General features: G+C 43.4%; 1 protein-coding gene and 1 pseudogene across 14 annotated transcripts in view; one reads left to right on the plus strand and one right to left on the minus strand.

The window, feature by feature from the left end:
• Cadps (calcium dependent secretion activator) overlaps window positions 1-21,032 on the plus strand; it is a 454,319-nt gene that overhangs the window by 212,128 nt on the left and 221,159 nt on the right. For all 14 annotated transcript variants that reach the window (XM_021182627.3, XM_029468976.2, XM_085828366.1 and 11 more), the window contains exons 4-5: window positions 3,730-3,810; window positions 16,134-16,367. In XM_021182627.3, the coding sequence (XP_021038286.1) occupies window positions 3,730-3,810; window positions 16,134-16,367 (315 nt within the window). The remainder of the gene's footprint in view (window positions 1-3,729; window positions 3,811-16,133; window positions 16,368-21,032) is intronic.
• On the minus strand, window positions 2,292-2,665 carry LOC110309604 (large ribosomal subunit protein eL19 pseudogene; annotated as a pseudogene).

The following is a 21,032-nucleotide window of genomic DNA, read 5'->3' on the forward strand; positions in this document are numbered from 1 at the left end:
AAGTGGCTATGCAAAGTGCTTGTCTTCAATGAAACTGGTTTGCAAACAACAAACAAACAAACAAACTCCCAAATGCAGTAAGTAGAGCAACTTTCCAGGATTTTGATGATGCTAATAAGATTATTAACTTTGAGTAGTAATCTTCTGAAGCCAGATTCCTTCTCTGTGGATGCCTATCAGCATAGGTCTCTTGGCATCTTTATGAAGGGTTGTGAAATGGGTTGGAGGTCCTGGGACTTAAACGGCCATCAGTAAATAATAATCCCCTCTCCTTAGCTGTACCTGTTATTGCTACAGTGGCGTGCCAAGGACCAGAGGCCTGCCCTGTACTGTTCCTTTGTGTGTTCTTCTCTAGAGACTTATTTTTGTTATTTTTTATTGGTATATATGTGTGTGACTGTGTGAGTGTATGTCCTGTGTGGCTGTGGGTGTGCAGAGGCCAGAAGAGGGTCGCAGATTCCCTAGAGCTGGAGTCATAGGCATCTGTGCAATGCGGGTGCTGGGGACCAAACCCAGGTGCCCTAGAAGAACAGCAAGCACTTGTAACCATTGAGCTATCTCTCTCTCTCTCCCACCTGCCTTTTATGTATTGATGTATTAAAAGTTTCATAAATGAAAGGGCAAATGTGTGAATGAATGAACTGACATATGAATGAAGCTCAGGGCTAACCTTGCCTGTTCATCTTCCTCTCTGTCATTGGGTTCCATGAGGTTGGTTGGAGAACTTCAGAGCCCTGGTACAACTCAGCTTCGGGGCTGATTCCAGTTCTGTAGTGTCATCTCTATGAGCACCTGCTTTCCACTAGAATTTTCAACTTTCTCTCTAAACAGTTCCTTCTGCTGCTTTACAGCATAGCGACTGGATATATCCTTTGCACTCGGATTTGGAACAAGACGTTTCTAAGTAGTCTAAGTAGATGTCGTAGATGTCGCACCTGGATCAGAAATGAAAATGTTCAGAGGAAAATATTAAAAGAAGCTCTTTGGAACTTTGGGGCAGCTGGGGACACTGAATGCCACATGTGTGCCAATCAGAGGCAGTGATGGGAGATGGGGGTTGCTAATTGTGGTGTGAGTCTGTGTTCATTTAGAACAGGATTTCGAGCTGGTATCTGTGGGTGTCATAACAAAAATAAAAACTTATGATCCATGTTAGAAGTTGTTGAACGGCCAATATCTGGCCGGTTTCCTTCCTACGCGGTTGTTCCAGAGCGTTTGGCACTGCAACTTCACACCTCCCCGAGGCTCTGGGGGCTTCTCTGGAATATCTAGTAAATTGTTCTACAAGGCTACTGTGGGATTGCTGCCTCAGGACACATCCACAGGTCTCAGTCCGTTCTCATGATCAAAGTAGGAATACCTCTCCCAAAGCAGCGGAGAAAATAAAGCAGCACCAAGTGTCTGCTGGGGAGACAACAGCCCATAGAATGTCTGCCATGCAAGCCTGAAGATCTAAGCTAAGATCCCAGCACCCACATAAAAAATCCCAGTACAGTCACATGTATGTATATATACATACATACCTGGATATAGGCACACACACATACATACCACTGCATATATGTGCACACACACATGCATGTTCTTAGAAAGAAATTTAAATATTTAACAAGTTGGTTAGTTAGTGGATAGTTTATATGTACTAAAAAGAGGAACAACAACCATCCTATTTGAACAGCACTATTTCCTATCAAGATTTTCTGTCACAGAACTTACTGAAGAAAGCAGACCCAAGGATAGCCTGAAGCCTGTTGTTAGGTTTGCTAAGAAATAAATGGAAACCTTCAACTTCTCAAAAAGGAATTGATTTCTATGGCCTACCACTTATTGTAAATGCAATTTCATTAGAACACATCAGTGCTCATTCATTCAGAAGTCATCTGTGGCTGCTTTCATACAACAGAAAAGTTGACTCGTGCATCACTAAACCATAAATCATAACTTTACAGTGCTCATAGAAATGTCTCCCGAGCTGCCCCATAGATTTGTAGAGAGCAACCAGGGTTACATAACTGAACCCTTCCTGGTAAGGATGGGCACATTGAAACCAGAGAAGCTGGAGAATTAGCCGGACTTGACTTTCCTGATCTTTATATACTAGTTGTCCTCCTGGAAAGAGAAGATAAGGAAAGATTTTTATTGTAGATCTAAGAGCAACTAATTGGAAATAGCCATTTGGAAAATGGTTGCGAATGTCTGTGTCTTTTTTTTCCCCAAAGGCTTGTTTTATTTTAATGACTGATCCATGTAAGCCCACAGCCAGGCCGCTATGTACAGACACGACGGAAGCTTTATTTCTTGGTCTCCTCCTCCTTGGACAGAGTGTTGATGATCTCTTCCTTCTTGGCCTTGAGACACTCCTCCTGGCAATTCCGTGCTTCCTTGGTCTTAGACCTGTGAGCCTCAGCCTGGTCAGCCAGGAGCTTCTTGCGGGCCTTGTCCGCCTTCAGCTTGTGGATGTGCTCCATGAAGATCCGCTTGTTTTTGAATACACTCCCCTTGACCTCCAGGTACAGGCTGTGATACATATGGCGGTCAATCTTCTTAGATTCCCGGTATCTCCTGAGAAGCCGGCACAGGATCCTCGTCCTTCTCATCCAGGTCACCTTCTCGGGCATCCGAGCATTGGCAGTGCCCTTCCTCTTCCCTATGCCCATATGCCTGCCCTTCCTCTTCCCTATGCCCATATGCCTGCCCTTCCTCTTCCCTATGCCCATATGCCTGCCCTTCCTCTTCCCTAAGCCCATATGCCTGCCCTTCCTCTTCCCTATGTCCATATGCCTGCCCTTCCTCTTCCCTATGCCCATATGCCTGCCCTTCCTCTTCCCTATGCCCATATGCCTGCCCTTCCTCTTCCCTATGCCCATATGCCTGCTCTTCCTCTTCCCTAAGCCCATATGCCTGCCCTTCCATTGGGTCAAGGTGTTTTTCTGGCAGTGAGCCCTGGAATGGACAGTCACAAGTTTCCGGGTGATCAGCCTATCTTTGATGAGCTTCCTGGTCTGCTGATGGGAGTTGGCATTGGCGATTTCATTGGTCTCATCGGGGTCCAACCAGACCTTCTTTGTCCCACAGCAGAGGACAGTAGAGAAAACGTCAGCAGCCTGAGCGCACTCACGGCTGGCTGTACGCTGCCATGGCTGTAGCAGCGAAAGGAAAGAGCCCCTCGGTGCTTACTAAGAAGAGCACTGACTAATCCTCCACGGACCGGGACAGGAGAACCACACCCTCTACGGACCGGGACAGGAGAACCACACCCTCCACGGACCAGGACAAGAGAACCACGCCCTCCACGGACCAGGACAGGAGAACCACACCCTCCACGGACCAGGACAGGAGAACCACACGTCTGTGCCGTGCCAGGGGTCTCCGAGAACTATAAAGCTAGTTCCTCCCTGGTTGTTCATTGTGTGAGAACTTGGTCATCGGTCCCAAAAGGTGTTAATCAGACCCTCATTCGGAACATTTCTTTAGAATAATTCAAGTAACTAACAGATCCTGAGTAATGTACTCAAATGTCCAGCTTCACATGCTCTACCTGGAAAATATTTGTCTGGAATTCACTCAGACTGCATGCATTGGTTATGAGATTTGTTTTTAAATTGAAATTAGTTCATAGATCAAGATGGGGGCACAGACTTGTATAAGATGACAAGTCACAAGGTTTTTTTGGTATTGATGCTCTAAACTAATAGTCTCCATGTTTGTATGATTTTGTGTTTTGTGCAGCTGGACAATCCAGATGAGCAGGCAGCCCAGATCAGACGAGAGCTGGATGGACGTCTCCAAATGGCAGACCAAATAGCCAGGGTAAGGGACTTCATGGGCTCTTCACTGGGACCAGGCCACTGCCCACCCACGAAGTGCACTGACTATTAGGGCTTTCAGAAGATAAATTAGAGGGGCTGGCAACATAGCTCAGTTGGTATGCAGGCCTCAGAACTGAGTAACCAAGCCAGAAAAAGTAGCACACACCTGTAGCACTAGCAGTCCTGAGGCAGAGGCAGGAAGACCAAGTTCAGAGTCATTCTTGGCTACATAGTAACTTTGAGGCCAGCCTTGGCTTCATGAAACTCTGTAAAAAGAAAAAGAAAGGAGAAAGATGAGAAGTGAAGGAAAGTGAAGGGAGGGGAGGGGAAGGGGGGAAATAAGGGGAGGGGAGGGGAAGGGGGGAAATAAGGGGAGGGGAGGGGAGGGGAGGGGAGGGGAGGGGAGGGGAGGGGAGGGGAGGGGAGGGGAGGGGAGGGGAGGGGAGGGGAGGGGAGGGGAGGGGAGGGGAGGAGAAGGGCCGCAATCCTTGGTTCTTGCAATAGCCACTAGTGATTATATGGCTCACTGTGACAAAAACCCAGTTGCCATTCTAAAGCTCAGATGTGACCAGCTGAACAAGAGCCTCAGAATCCCTCAGCACAACCCACATAGCTCCAGGACAATACACATCAAGGCTCCGAGGCAATGGAGTGTATCCTCTTTTGTGTATCATTATACATGACAATTTGCCACCACAGCTACAGGACTCAGCCACAGAATGTCTCCTGCTGATGACACAGACCTGGACTAAGCTTTGTACCCACTGTTTTCTCAGCCTGAGATCTTTCTTCTCCCTTCCACTCAGCCAATTTCTCCCTCATTCTTCAGCATTTGACCTCAAACATGTACATGAGGACTTAGCAGATAGCCTCCCTTCTCACCTCCGTTCTGCAGCATTCCACATGCAGACCCTTGCTTATCTGACCAAGTCTCCTGATGAATAGGCCTCTTCTAAGCTTGGGATTGTACGTTATTGTTGATGCCTATAGCTTGGTATCATATATATTTTTTCTGTTGTTGACATTTATGTTTTGATAATTAGTCTTCGGGACATTAGCAGTTACCTGGGCCTGACTCTGCCAGATGTTCTGTTTATATGCTCCTCTGAGTCAATAATTAAGCACCTCACTAAGAACATTTGATTTATCATCTTTGTTCTGGAGAGTGAGGTATGTAGCTGACGCAAGATAAGCACTAATGCAGGAGCTGTGCTGGACAATCGACTGAGGTCTCATGTTAGTAAGTCCTTACAGCTAAGACAAAATACCCACAGAAAGTTCTTAGAGGAGGAAGAACATGGTTTCCCACATGATGTCAGAGGTGTCAGTCCTTGGAACAGTGCTTTGTGTTTGAGATGAGGCAGTAAGGGCATGTGCGACCTCGTGCCATCCAGGAAGCAGAAGCAGACAAGAAGGGCTCAGGGGCGTGTACCCTTCAAAACTATGTCTTTGTTTCTTTTTTCTGTTGCTATGATAAATCAACCCAGCAAAAGCAACTTAAGAAGAGGAGGGATTTATTTTGGCTTGGACTTTCAGAGAGATGCAGCCCATCATGGCGGGGAAGATGGGACCGTGAGCAGGAAAGGCATGGATGGTCAGAAGCAGGAAGCTGGGCATTCACATTGTATTCACACTCGGAGTGCAGAGAGTGAACAGGAAGTAAAGCAAGGCTGTAGTCTCAAGGCCTTCCCCTGGCATCTCACTTTTTCAATCAAGTTTCCACTTCCAGAAGGTTCTACTGCCTTCCCAGACAGCACCACAGACTGAGGCTCCCACAGGAGACATTTAAACTTCAGACTACAGCCCCCAGTGACCTACTTCCTATGAACAGGCCCTACCTTCTCACAGTCCACCCAGCAATAACTTAATCAGCAAATTAGTCCATTAATGAATCAAAACCCTTATGATCCAATCACCCCCTCAAAAGCCAACAGCCAAGCCTTGAATTTTTCTAAGTTTTTACACAGACACTTTAATATCCAAACCATAATAGGCCATGATATAACAGGCTGTCAATAGGCTGAGGCAGTTACCCTAGCAAAGAATTTAAGGGTTCCCCCAAGAAACTTCTATTTAAAATGAATAATATTTAATGGAATACTTTAAAAGCATAATTAACTTCAAATAGCCATTAAGGACAAAGTGTTGACCATTTCTACAGCTACCTTTCTCTTCTGGCTGTGGGGACAGGTGACAGGCTGTCAGAAGTGGTGGGGGTGAGGGTGAGCAGGAGAGAGCCTTGTGCTGAAGCCCCTGCCACAGGAGGAAGTAGCCCAGTTTGAATGTATAGAAAGGAGTCTTGCTAAATGAAAAGTCAAGAGAAGATTTCAGGATGGAAAACACTCTGTTAGTGCTTAGTATTGCAGAAATGTTTGCCTCTTGTTTTTTAGACACCTTTAAGGAGTATAGTCAAGTCAGTCTGGTGGCTATAAATAGTGAGCAGCTACAGATTTGGCTAAAGGTAGTGTGGGAGACTCTTGTGTTTTGAAATCTGTTTAAAGTGAGAGTAAATATCACTAAGGTTTGAGAATTTACCTCTTTGGTAAACTCAGTGTCTCCTTTCGGTGGATTTCCTGGAAAACAAAGACAGCTTGGAGCATTTATTTGCCTATCCGGTAACTATTACCTCCCCACAAATATGCTTACACATCTTGCTTATGTTTTATTTTCTTTGAAGCTTAGTATTATAATTCAAGAAACTAATGTTAGACTGATTTTAACTTTTCAAGACTGTAGATAACATTTGTTATATAGTAAATCAATAACACTTACCTCTGAAAAAAATCAAAAGACCCCTCCCCCAGCCCCCATCTTAAACATTTTCATACAAAGTAAAGTGAGCTGAGCTTTCCTAGAAAATGAACCAGGGCATTCAGATGACTTCTGTTCTTATTTACTAGGACTAGAGTCAGCTGAGGCTCCATGCAGGGTCTCCAAACAGCTAAAGGTACCAAGGACTCCTAAGTGACCTCTTCACATTTCTATTATCTGTTCTCCTCAAAGCTGTCTGTGGTCTTATGGAGTATTCTTCTATTCCAGTGGCACCCTCATCATAACTCGTTGGCATTGGCCTGACCTTCATTGCTCTTCTGCTGAGCTTCATCCCTAGGTCCAAGCTCACTGGTTCTTAGAGGGAGTCCTTCATGCAAAGGGAACCAAATGTGACCTCTAACCTTCCCTGGTCATGATGAACAGGCTAGTAGGTGATAACTGATGCAAACCAAACCGATGATGCTCTTTCCTAGGCACAATGAACTGCAGGATAATGATGGTAATGTTGGTAGGAAAATGTCTGCAGAATGAAGCTGCAAGAACAAATGTGTGGGAAGAGACAAACTCCATTGCAGCGCTGAGGAATAGTCTCAATGCTTGCATTTGTGAGATCAGGAACTTCTGAGGTTTAATTGTGTGACTGCTTTTCCCTAAACTTAGTTGGAGCTACCAAACATAGGATAAAATATGAAGATGTTGCCTATCTTCCAGCTCTTGACAAACTTAAATGATGCACCTCTGTTTATCTTTCTTTGGTGTTCCCTGGTTATCTATTACCAACATCAGGTTGAGTTTTAGTGAGGTTGTGCAATTCAATTCATATCCTGAAGGTCAGTTCCTATATGTGTTATAACCAGAAATTGCTGAATATTGGCCCATCCATGATGTCCAATCCACTCGGTTCTCCCCATGATGGATTAACAAGATGGATTAAGCACCTCTAACTGCAGGTTAGAGGCACCAACCAGAGCAAGCTTATGTGAAAACCAGGATGATCATAAGGGACAAGAAGCATAGGGATGATGGGTGAAGAATAGCCAGACCTCTGGCAAGAGCTAGAAGCAGAGGCCATAGAGGACCAGGACTACCCTGCTGCTGTCTCTGCATCACATCGGTTAGCCATTTTTACTCTATAAGGCAGCACTCCTTGCTTTTCATATATGATGTCTAGGTATTTCATAGCTTCTGAAATACACAAAAAGGGAACCAGTCAGCCATCACCTACTTCTTCACATCCCTTTCCTTCCCCTTACTTCTTTGTCCCCCTACTTTCTTCAAATTTGCAGTTCTAAGAATCAAGCCTATGGTTAACCCAAGTTTCTTTGTAGCTAACTCTGTACAGTTAACCAACTAAGCTGCCTTTAGCATGGATAGAATACTGACTGAAGTACCTAGTACCTCATAAACAGTGCCTGGTGGTGCATGCTGCAATCCCAGCATTCTGGAGGTGAAGACAGGAAAATCAGAGGTTCAAATTATCCTCAGCTATATATCCAGTTCAAGGACAGCTTGAGCTAAAGACCCTTCCTCAAATAAAAGTAAGGGCCTCACTGGACACGTGGGTGCTGGTAATAAATCCCTCGGGGTGAGGAGGTACATTACCAGTATTACTTCAGGATCATTTTGAAGCAGGTTGTCCCAGATATACCTAATGCTATTAACCACTTTTCACGTAGTATTTCCTAAGTGCTAGGCTCTCCTATAGCTGTTTCACATGACAATCCCCTTAACCCTCTCAGAGCCTTATGGACAAAATTGTTCTTTATCAGAACAGAGCCCAAAGCAGAGATATTGGAAGATTTGACCAAGTTTACTATGATTAAAATCTGTATTCTTGACTAATTTGTCTTCTAGATTTACTGAGTTACTTTCCAAATATGGACCTTCATTTCACTCACCCCCCAAGTCAGCTCTTCTCACTTAGACCAGTTACAAACAATCTTTGGCATTACAGTAATTCTCCCAGAATAGTTATATCAGAAGGTTTAATTGCTATGCCTGAGTTCACTCAACAAGAAAGCAGAAAGAAGAGTCCTGTCTTCAAAGCAGGAGATGACTCCAAGACAGGATGGGAGGACTGGTCTCTCCTGCCCTCTCTCCCTGTCAGCTGTTACTCCAGCAAACAGCTACCCAATGTGCATTAGCATTTCTGTATCCCCTTCAGTTATATAGATGCAGAGGTGAAGAAGCAGTGATTTGTAGAGCTGTCTCGTTGGATTCAGAATGCTTGACGAGGGATATCTGGACTTCGAGAAAGGGACTGTACAGCCCATGCTGTTTCTGTTGTAAACATGTTCACCGTCAGATGAATCAGCATGTGTGCGCCCTCTCTCCTTCAGACAGAAGGAAGACAGGAATAAGTCAGCTTCCCACCACACCCACAGCCCTAAACTGAACCATCAATTCAGTGTGATACGTAAGTGGCACATAGAATGCTGTAATGTGATCTAGCTTGATCAGCTTTACTGCAGCCACTGGCTATCTTTCTTACCAGTAATTCTGGTGGTGATAGTGGCAATCTAACAGTTAGTATATGTGTGGAGACATTCACACAGACAGACAGAAAGACAAAAATGAACACAGATGGGTGAGACTGAATCAGTGGTCAATAAGTTTCCATGTTTCTTAGTGTCTTTTGCTCTTCATGGGAACCCTGTGGGGTTTATTTTATTTTCTATATTGCAATTATGAAACCCCAGCTAGCTATAAAACATCACAAAGCCAGCAAGCATCAGCCCAGGACACCGAGCTGCTTCACCCTATGCTAAATAAGGTTCCTTGATATCTTCTGCATTGCCTGTGGATAGCTATAATTTCATGGTATCTAATGGGTGGCTTTTGTGTCATGTGTGCACATGCTCATTACCTTCAGCTGGCTCCCTCACTTCCGACTGATAGCCACAGCACTTGAAGCAGGGAGGATCCCAGGAAGTATTGGGGGAATCGGATGAAACAGCTACAAGACAGTTGGTGAACTCCCCTATCTATTGCCTTCCTGTCACCTTCCTCCTAATCCCATATGAGAATGTCATTTGAATCTCAGGCTATTCTCTTTGAGTGAGCATAGCCTTGTCAGATGTCACACACAATCCATTCCTTCTTCCTAGATAAATATTCAAAACTTGGATGGAAAAGCCAATAGTTAGGAAGTCTTATAGTGCTTATAGGTATTATTTTTTAAAAGTGTTACAGTATTCCATTAATGTAGCTGGACATGATTAGCCCTGGTGACTGTCCCCACTGAGCAATGTTGTCCAGAAAAAACAACAGTGAGTGGTCAGCAGAGATTTGTCTGGAGGCTCCATCCCACCCCACACCGTGCCTGTCTTTTTTCATAAAGCAATATGAATAAAAAGTACTTTTTGTCATTTTTATCTCTGGGAAGAAGACAATGGAGATGGGAAGCTACAGTTCTCTTATTGGGTACAGCCGCAGCTTTGAAATGTGATTGTAATGAGTCTGCCACTGAAACTTCCACTCAAGAATCACAGCCTAGACTGACAAAATGCTTTCTTCAAAAGGCTCCGTGCTCAGAGGAGAAAATGAATGGCTTTGTTTTCCCTCACAGGCTTCAGTTTTATCGAGTTCTTTTTATGATGCCATTTGAAACTGTCCAACTTCTGGGACTAGTCATCATTCTTTGGGTTTTCCCAGTGTTCTGCTGCAGAATTTGGTGGGAAATAACTCTGCGACAGAATGTTGAAGTCTGCGACCATTTTCTGGGTCTTCTCCAAACACGACAAGACAGAGGAATTAAAGGCATCAAGTGGAGCTGGGAGATGGCACAGTAGCAGTTGCTATATAAATATGAGGTCATAAAGGTCACAACCCACATAGAGCCAAATGTGGTAGAGCATGCCTATGATCTCAACCTTCTCATAAAAAGTGGAAGGCACAGGCAAAAACTCATGGGCCAGTTAGCCTGGCATACACAGCAACAAGTAACAAAGAGACCCCATTTCAAAAGACAGAAAGCAAGGACCAGCACCCAAAGTTGCCTTCAAGCCTCTACATGTGTTCCTGTACTCACATGAGCATGCACACACACACACACTCACACACACACACACACTCACACACACACACACACTCACACACATACATACATGCACACACACACACACTCACTCACACACACAGAGAAAGAGAGAGTCATTATGAATACAAACATATACATCATGTGCACACACACATGTGTACATAGACATTATGTATGCAAGCATATACATCTTATGCGCACACACAGAGACATCATGCAGGTATACACCACACACACACACACATACATGCACACACACACACACACACCCTTAAGTGAGTCACAAGTAAGTGACAGTAGAGACCAGACTTGATGCACTCTCAAAGCTGATTAGGAAAAGGCAAACTATTTCATAAATGCTATTCTTTTTCTCCCCATCCTCTTGGAAAAGACAACAACTATTAGTAAAATTGCAAGATCCTATTTACTAACTTCCCTTTCAAATATCCCATCTATACTAATATTTGAGCTTTAAAATAAAGATAAAGGACCTGTCCAGTTCTCCCACCAACCATGGGTGGTAAGAGCCACAGGAAGGGAGGACGACTCTCCCTCATCTGTGCCACTTCACAGCAGATTACATTCAGTGTCGGCTCTCCTGTGCTCATACCCACAGGGCCAGCTCACCCACAATCCCCATGACCAGGACCAGCTCTGATGTACTGCCCAGACAAGGTGCAGGGCCTACTCTCCCAAATGCTATAGCAGATGAGGGCCAGCTCTCATGCTTTCATGACTCAAGGGCTATATCTCCTGAATCAACTGAAACACATGGGAGAGTGGGCCATGCAGCTCACCTAGGCAGCAGAATAGAGCTAGTCCTGGTTATAGGAGTTGAGGGTAAGTCAGACCTGAGGGCAGGACAGCAGAAAAACTGGCTCTGCCCCTTGATGGTGGCATTGGATGGGCCAGCCAGGGCTGGACAGGATAATTCATTCCAGTGGCGTGGGGGCAGGAGAGCTGGCAACTGTCCAGCACAGATACCTTTCAGGACCAGATCCAGGGATTTCAATTGGCCCACTACCCCCTTGATGAAATGCTAGAGTGCACAAGAGGCTGGTTCTACAGATCCAAAGCTACAGGATATCCACGATACAGGGCAACAGCAGGGTATCCAAGGGGAGTCCCAGTGAGCATCCAATATTAATAGAGTAGCAGAAACAAGGGACCTTGTACCAGACCAACAAGTTATTACAATGAACATTGGCAAGCAGGGAAGTGAGGACAAAAGGTAAACTTTGGGATACAGTAACACACTGCAGCTTCCATGATGAAATATGTTTTCCTTTGTTAGAGAGGAAGGTTGCAAGGGTGGAGGGCAGGTACAAGGTGTGAGGGAAATAAGTGGGATTCGGGTGCTTAATGTGAACTTCACAACTTTTAAAAAATAAAGATAAAGATGAAAAGTCAAAATACCATACTTTAAACGCTTGGGATATAAGCTTTGCCATTTGGTAGCCTTTCTGTGATATAGGTACTGTTGAGACCATGTCTTCCTCTGTCTTCTCTACAATCTCCAGATGGGCTATGTGTAGAAAAGGTGGGCAGCACTATGTGGACTATGTTTAGTGATCCGAATCTTCTTGGACTCATGGTTATCTACATCTTCCATTGAAGGGGAAAAAAAACCCAGTAGCTCTGTTCTCAGCTAACTGAACCTCAAGGCAAACTCTTCTTAATTGATCAGACCTTTAGCCAAATATACGTCCTCTGTGAAGCCCCACCGGTTCTCTCAGGAAGCATCCATATCCCTTGGGTGTCTATTCAAATGTTTACTTTGATGATTCTGTATACATCTTCCCCCACCCCCAGCCCCAATAACAGTGAAGCCTTGGAGAAATGATTGTATTCTCCCACCAGAATCTTTCTAATGACAGCCACAGTGTTCACTGGTTTGTGTGTTTTCTAAGTCAGGACAGCCAAGCACTCAAGTCCCCATACCTTCAGGGTTCTACACCAACTTTGTCCCAGATTTAAGGATTCCCCAGTGACCCGTAAGGAGTTTAAGAATCAGGAATTTCAAGCTTGAGGGGAAGGTTTAGAGATATTAGGCTTTGGGAAGCCTCTCTCATTGACTCACCCCTAACTTCTGTCAATACTGTGACTGTATTATTTCCAGCCTGCTGCTTACACATCCACCTACAGTGTATTTAGAAAACCCCACACAGTGTGAGTACCACCCTTAAGCAGGAAGTGGATGAATGTTCAGAGCTTCTAAAAGGAACCAGAACACTGAGGTTGCTGCATAAGTTCAGACCCTCATACTCAGTTCCCATGGGACAGCAGAACTTAAGTCATGGTCATCCTGCCTCTCCTCACTGCTGAGTGGTAGCTACTTTAATATTTAATATAGATTTTTTGATAAGTCATTGACACAGCTACTCAGTTCATGTATACTGAATGCTTACTAAGTGTTACACATTACGTTGGATGTTAAGATTTTTTAGTGGGATGTCAAAACTGTATGACCCTGATTCATAGCCCAGAAGGAAAGACAGACACTAAGCAAATACAACTCATAAATGATTTGTTGATTTTAAGTATGCTATCTTAGTCTTAGTCTATTCAGGCTGCTTTAAAAAACAAAAACAAAAAAACAGGATTTGTTTCCCATAGTTCCATATTGGGGGATCAAGGTTAAGGCAGCAGCAAAGCCTCGGCTCCTTCTTTGGTCTCTAGACAGTCGTGGTTCCACAAGGTCCATGGATGGAAGGAAGAGCAAATACATTAGCGGTGGCCTCATTTGAAGGCAATCATCTCATTCATAAGGGCTGTGTCCTTGAGGTCTCGTTACAAACGCCCTCATACTGAGGGGCTAGGGTTTATACAGGGTTTGAAAGGAAAACAAACAGCTGGCCATTTCAATAACAGATACCCAGAAAGTAGAAAGTAGTGGTAACCCAACAAGAAGACTTGTTCAAGTTGAATGTGGAAGAAGACAAAAGGCTGAGAGTGACCAAGGAGCAAGAGAAAAGGGGGACTAGCTCTTAGGAAACACGACTGGCTAAGGCCGGAGCCTGGCCCAGCCCACAAGCATCACTCAGCAAGCTCTAAGAGAAATATCTGCACCTATTGCAGTGAAGTTGCTGACTCATAAGAACAAAACACTCTTAGATAACTAGTGGTCAGGGGAATTATTAAAAGGAAGAGGAGACTCCCAAGTGTATTAGTTTCTTTTTTTCCTTTTCTTTTCTCTCCCTCTGGTTTTTTTTTTTTTCTTCTATGATTAAAATAATCTTAACAAGCAGCTTAAGGGAGAAAGAGCTTAGTTAGGCTTACAGTCCCAGACAGAATCCATCATGTCAGGAAGGCATGGCAGCAGGCAGGATCTGGAAGCAGGTTGATGATATCACATCGACATTCAGGACACAGAGAGACAACAGCAAATGAAACCTCAAAATCCATTCCCAGTGCCCTAGTTCCTCAAGCAAGGTTCCACCTCTTAATGGTTCCATTTCCTTCTCAAACAAAAGGTTGCCAACTAGGGAATCAAGTGTTCAAACACATGTCCCTATGGAGGACATTTTATATTTAAATCACAATACCAAGGAATTGACATTCAAGAGGAGATGATAGACCACGTGGGAATTAGAAAGTTGATAGAAGCCAAGCTTCATTTCCATGATTCTGAACAGCTTCTCTTGCTTTTCTCCTGCTTTCTCCTTCCTGTATGCTTTCCTCTAGTCCCTTCTCTCCCTAGCCCTCCTTCTCTATTGCTTGTCCTTTCTTTCACTCCTCTTTGCTTACTCATTATTGGATTGATTCAATATGGTAGCGAATGCTCAGGGAAATGTTCATTTTGTTTCAGCTTCATTGATAACTACCCATTGCATTCTTGATGCTTCTCAATTCGGTTGCTTAAAACAGTTAATCTGCTTGATTGACGACGGTCACTTAATAGAACAGGTTAGTTGACTTTAGTTGAGCATCCATGTAATCAACCTCTTACTCCTTGGCCTGAAGAATTATCAAACAAATTCACGTCTCATGTGCTCTATCTAGATCAAGGTCCATCCCAGCTATATGGCAATTCATTAATCTCTCATAGAGACAAAGTATTTATTTTTCCCCTAGATAGTGTGATATGATGTCATGATGTGTAGATCCCCAGCGATGTTATAGGGACATTGAGTGGAATCACACTAAGTTTGGAGCCAATTCAGATATATCTGTTAATTTTCTTGTTTCTCGGCCCAAATATTTGACTAGAAGCAAGTTAAAGAAGGAAGGGATTCTTTTGATTCATACTTTGAAAGTGCATTCTATTAGCAGTGAAGGATCAGCAGCAGGTGGTGTGAAGTGGCTGGTGGCATTGTGTCCAGTTAGGAAGCAGAGAGCAATGAAGGTTAACAGTCACTTTCTTCTGTTTAGTCAGTCCCTGATACCCATGGAATAGGTGGCTCTTCACTTACCCTAATGCAGAAACACCCCCACAGATGTGCCCAGAGTTTATTTCGATGCTGATAGACACTATTCCCATTCTGTTAGCAATCAAAACCACAAATCATACAGAGAATCTTAAAAGCAAGGTTTTGGGGAAACACTTGTTTGGGGTTGTAGCCTTTGAATTTTAGTTTCAACCTTGCTTGAAGCTGAGTTTATCCTGGGGCATTTCCAAGCAAATTAGTTCCTCCAGGTGTTTAAACTGGATTTGTATATAACTTGTAAAATAGAAAGAAAGCCAAAAAGATTTGGCTTGCCTCTCACCCTATCAATTACAAGGCTGTAGAGTAGGGTTTCATGGGAAATTTCATCTTCCAACTTGGAAGTGGCTCTTTGATAAGGTCATCAATCCAATTCAAGGTACTCAGGAAACTTAGAGGTCTGAGTGGACAACCATGTAGCACGATTAGAGTGTTGCCTTCCCCACAGAAGCTGTAGCTGAGAGGTAGAATGACAGTGGCCAATTCTTATGCACCGTGACTACTTTCCTGAACACTTGCAGTCATGTTTTTCTTTACTTTGTTAACGTTTTCGATTTTTCTTGAGGATAGTTAAGTATTTGTCTTAGAAATAGCCACAGGCTGTGGTTGAAACATCTCAAATGAGCTACTTTTGAATTATGAATGAGAGAAAAATCTGTACAGATATCCAGCAATAGAGTGTGCTTCTGTTCCCATAACTTACAAACAACTCAGCTGCATTTGATAAAGAAGAAAAAAATGTTGAAACTGGGATTAGATTTGAAAACAACCAAACAAACAAAAAATCACCCATTTTTCTTTCCACAAATCCAGTTTGCTGGAGAGAACTATGGCAAAGAGTAAAATAATCAAACTCTTCTTCCTTACTGGAAGAAGACACTGTCTGTGTCTGTCTCCCTACCTGTGGAGAGATTATGAGTAACTAGAGAAGCTGGCTCCACATCCAGATGGAATGTCTTCCTAACACACTTCCATAATGCCAGGGTAAATTTGTTAGTGGTTGATATGGTCAAATCTGTCTCTGGTGTGCAAACCTTCTATGTGAGTCAGGTCTCTACTCTGATTATACTTTGCCCTTTCTTTTACAAGGAACGCAAATTTCCTAAGTTTGTATCCAAAGAAATGGAAAACATGTACATTGAGGAGCTGAAGTCCTCTGTCAACCTGCTCATGGCCAACTTGGAGAGCATGCCAGTGTCCAAGGGTGGAGAGTTCAAGCTGCAGAAACTGAAACGCAGTCACAATGCTTCCATCATTGACATGGGTGAGGAGAGTGAGAACCAGCTTTCTAAATCAGATGTCCTGCTGTCCTTCTCCTTGGAGGTAAGTCCCAAATCTCTGAAAGTGTACTGGTATGGTAAGATAGCCAAGGAGACCCATGTGCCCAGCCCAGCAAATCTTGCTTTCTCCCTTCGGTCCTGGAATAGTTTTTAAATTAACAGCTTGCTAGGATGGGTCACCCAATCAGCAAGTGTACCATCGCCCACTCCTGGAGCCCACCTCTCTCCTAAGGAAGTGCGGTCTGAAGAGACAACTAACAAATGTAATTTTGAATTATTTTCCCTGACTTAAGACAGTCTCAAGGATTCTGGAAAGGCTTTTGGCAATTTAGAAAGCTTGCATTTTAGAAACCTGCATTATCATTTGAGATGTGAGATCTAGAGCAGTTAGAAAGAGTTGTTTGTTTTTGATTTTTGTTTTTCCCCATTGTCTTTCCTGGTGGCTATAAGGTAGAGTAGTTGTGAAGCATTCTGTTCTGTTTTTTGTTTTGTTGATCTCAGCCTCCAGAGTAAGACTTGGCCCAGGCCAATTCAACAGAGTGCTCTGGGAAAGTCAATGCATTCCATTATATCTCTCACCATGTTGGCTCCAAATGTATTTCCTTTTGAAGGATGTTCATTCACCAGCATCAGACTTCACTGGGAAACTAGTTCTGACAGCTACGAACTACTTGGTCCCATCTAACCCAAGTCTATAGGTAAATGGAGCATAAAATAACACAGCTTCTTTGGAAATTAAGTTAGCATTTTTTCTCAAAAGGCTCAATATACAACTGTGATGTTATCTAACTATGCTATGCTCAGATACCAACCCAAGAGAGCTGAAGTCACATGTCCACACAAATGTATTTAGAGAACAGTAACAGCCTTAATCCTACACATTGGATGAATGGATAAAAGGAAAATGCAACATGTGTGCATAGCAGAATACTATAAAAAGAACACTTATTGATGCACATGTTGATATGAATGAACCTCATCAATATAATACTTATTGCAAGAAGCTGGCTTCTTGCACAAGTGATATGATAGTATGACCCCACTCATATCGAACACTAATCTACAGAAGGTTAATCTATAGAATTAGAGAGCTTAGTATCAATGTGATATAAGATTGAAAGTAGAAATAGCTATAAGATGTATTGCTGGGGAGTGTGGCCTAAGGGAATTTCAGATGATTGTGTTACAGTTTGGTAAGCTTATTAAAAAGTCACAGAGCTATACACTGTGGGAGAATTGTATGGCTCCTAAAATTGTGCCTCAAGAAAAGCTGTGTGGATGCAGGACAGAGTGGGATGTACTTTAACAAACTATTCAAACTATGTGGGGGTGTTTGTGAAGAAGTCAGCTCAGAGATGTTGGAAAATTCCACCAGGCACCCCTCCCTTCCTGGAAAAGACAGGTCAGAGAGCACATAGACCAAAACGAAGAGGCTAATTAAGCCCCTACTACCTCATTCCCTAAAGACCAATCAGTTTAAAGGGTGCACTGTTCCACCAATCATATTGTGCCTGTTGCTGATGCTCTATTCTGCCCTGGAAACTGTATAAAAACTCTTCAAACAGGCCACCCAGGAACACACACACACACATTTAACTGACACATACATGTTTATAAAGGACCTTGTAATATTTTGAAACATTTTTATAATGTTCAAGTCAAGCAATGCGACTTTATTCCCACAAACATTTATTATTGCTTTATGAGAGCCCTAAATCCCATAATTGGAATTGTCTGATGATCTCAGATTTAGAAAGACCAGGAGACATGATGATAGTTTTGTACATGTAATTAGTGTGTGGAAAGGATAACTTACCTTCTGGCCTGTCATTAAGGATGCCATGGGTAAGTCATTTTTCCTCCAATCGGTCCATCTTCACATCACAGTGTCAGAAGAGGTGGGTCTCGATTGCAATGCCCTTGAGTCCCCACATACTTTTCTTTGGGTGAGAAAAATCACCAGTGTAGCCTCACAGAAGCCTTGTCTTTTTACATTTTTTTTTTTTTTGGAAGAACTGCCACCCGAGGTACTGAGTGTTGTTCTTTTGGTGCCTTTGGATTTGATTACTGCCAATTAAAGGTGGCAATTTATTTCCTAGCCACTCTTGTCTTCCAACATATGGGAGGGTGGAAAGTATTCCATTTACTTTCATGAAGCTTTTAACTATGTAACTTTATAATTCAGGATTAGACCTCAATATTAAATAGCTGATTACTTGGAATATAGGTGTAGGTGAGGCCTCAGCCATGCTCTCTGAATGCAGGATTCAAATGGCTTTGGCTTATAAATACAAGCACAGATTGCAATACCCTTGAGTCCCCACATACTTAAAGCACACTGTAGTAAAACCACCAGCCAAAGCCTTCGCACCTCTATTCATGGATGTGTTTGGGAAGCAGAGCACAGTGAGTGGAGGCAGGAGCAGGTGGGGATGGACGGTCCTAGCATCAGGGCAGGCTACCATTCAGATTTGTACACTGCTGCATAATATTTTTCAAATAATCAGAGAATTAAATGGCTTGAAGAGACTGAGCACAAGCTCAGTTTGTGACAAGAAAGGGGGCGGGGGGGGGGGGGGGGAGACAGACCCATGGTGCTGTGAATGAGGGCAAGGGAGTGAAGCCACCAAAAACAACAGGAATGTTCAGAAGGCAGCTGTGTGAACCCTTCTTCACAAGGGCCTTGGAGGTGTTTTCAGGTATGCAAACAAAGCCTAACACTTGCAAATGACACAGTTAATGAAGGCTCAGAATCCGATTTAAGGCCAGGTCTTTCAGATTCTAAATTGTTCTCCTTCTAAGGCAAATTCCCCTTTCTCCTATGCATGTGTTTCTTCTCCAGTATGAAAAGTTTTCCTTATGGACATTGCCTTTCTAGCCTCACAGGTACATATCATATCCCCACTTCACAGATAAATTCACTAAGGTGGGGCCAAAGGAAGTGCTTGCCACACAAGTGTGGGGATCCCGGTTTACACCTGTCGAATCCAGCCTGAAGTTGCTGTGAGCATTTGTACCCATCACTCCTGCAGAGATGTGGAAAGCAGGCAGGACTGTACACAGCAATGAGTAAAGGACCCAGTCTCGAACAAGGTGGGAGACAAGGCCTAACACCTGAGGCTGTCCTCTGACTTCCACATGTGCATCTGCACATGCATACCACACACTCTCAAGAAAGAAATAAAAAGTGATAAAATGATTTGCAGATTTGAAAAACAAAACAAACAAAACAAAAGAAACAAAAATGGAAGGGACTTAAGTGTGAGATAATTTTCCAAAACCCCAGCTACGGGGTTCTCTCGTAGCATGGCCCCTGCACCAGCAGCAGCATCACCTGACACCATCTGAGAGGAGGAGTCCTGGGTTCAAGCCAACCCAGAAGATGCTCAAGAATGGGAATCTGTGGCCTCTGCTTTACAAGTGATTCCTCTACACTCTGATTGGGAATCCATAGGCTATTGCATAGCAAAATGAAGGCTTATACACCCTTTGCTTCCTTGAATCAAAACCATTAGAAGCATGTGTCTTTTCCAATACTCACTTCTCTTCCTTTGTAATGCTATTACTCTTTTGTAGAGAAAATGATTTTCCACAAATGCTACTCAGTGTAGGTCACTAACAGATGTTATTTTATTCTGATGGTTAAAGTTGGTCTCATCTTTTCTCTTCTTCTTGCTTCTGTGGCAGAGCACCCCCCTGCATTGCTAACAGCAGAATAGAAAGTGACTGAATGGGGATAAGGAATTCCAGAAGTTGTAAGTGACTTTAGGCTAGCCTGGAAACATAGAGCTTGCTCGAGAGCTGTTTCGGTTTGGCACACAAAGATCATAACTGTGAAAGAGATATACATAAATTTGGCACATTCTATTTCTTTCTATTCAGAATGTCAGCATTTCTAAATCAAATTTCTGATCATAATTTGGACTGAGACTTCTCTCTTCGAGCAGGAAAAAGCAGAGTATCAGGTCATTGGACTGAGGACAGAGAAGTGTTAGGTTCCCCTGTAGATGGAGCCTGTGCTTTCCAGTTTGCCTTAGTTCTTGCTGTTTCCTGCCTTATCTGCAGCCCTAAAGCTGCATGATGCTAGCTCTGTATCTTAGGACTTCACTATTGCTTATCTTACTATCCAGAGAAAAGCTAGTTAATATGCTGAGCTTCTACCAAGTACTGACCCAAAAGCTAGAATTCTTAAAGAAACTGGGAGAAAGCCTTTGCTTCCTATTTGGTTATCATGAAAAGAGTAGCCCAGGTCACCTTACCAATCTGATCCTGTGAGCAAATTCTGCTAAGCCTGGTGGTATAATTGCTGACCCAGACCTATAATCCTAGCTACGTAGTAGTAGTTGAAGGCCTGGGCTATACAGCTAATATAAGATAAGTTTAGACAATTAAGTGAGACACTGATGAGAGAGAGAGAGAGAGAGAGAGAGAGAGAGAGAGAAAGAAAACAAAATAGGAGAAGGGGAAAATGGGGAGAGGGAAGAAGTAGGAAGAGACAGAGACATGGAAAGAAGAGAGAGATAAAAAGGAAAGGGGGCATAAGAAAGGAGGGAGATATGCGGGGCATGGTGGTGCACACCTTTAATCCCAGCACTTGGGAGGCTGAGGCAGGTGGATTTCTGAGTTTGAGGCCAGCCTGGTCTACAGAGTTATTTCCAGGACAACCAGGGCTACACAGAGAAACCCTGTCTCAAAAAACCAAAAAGAA

Source organism: Mus caroli, unplaced genomic scaffold (assembly GCF_978045245.1).
Source record: "Mus caroli unplaced genomic scaffold, Mus_caroli_1 scaffold_12, whole genome shotgun sequence".
Lineage (NCBI taxonomy): Eukaryota > Metazoa > Chordata > Mammalia > Rodentia > Muridae > Mus > Mus caroli.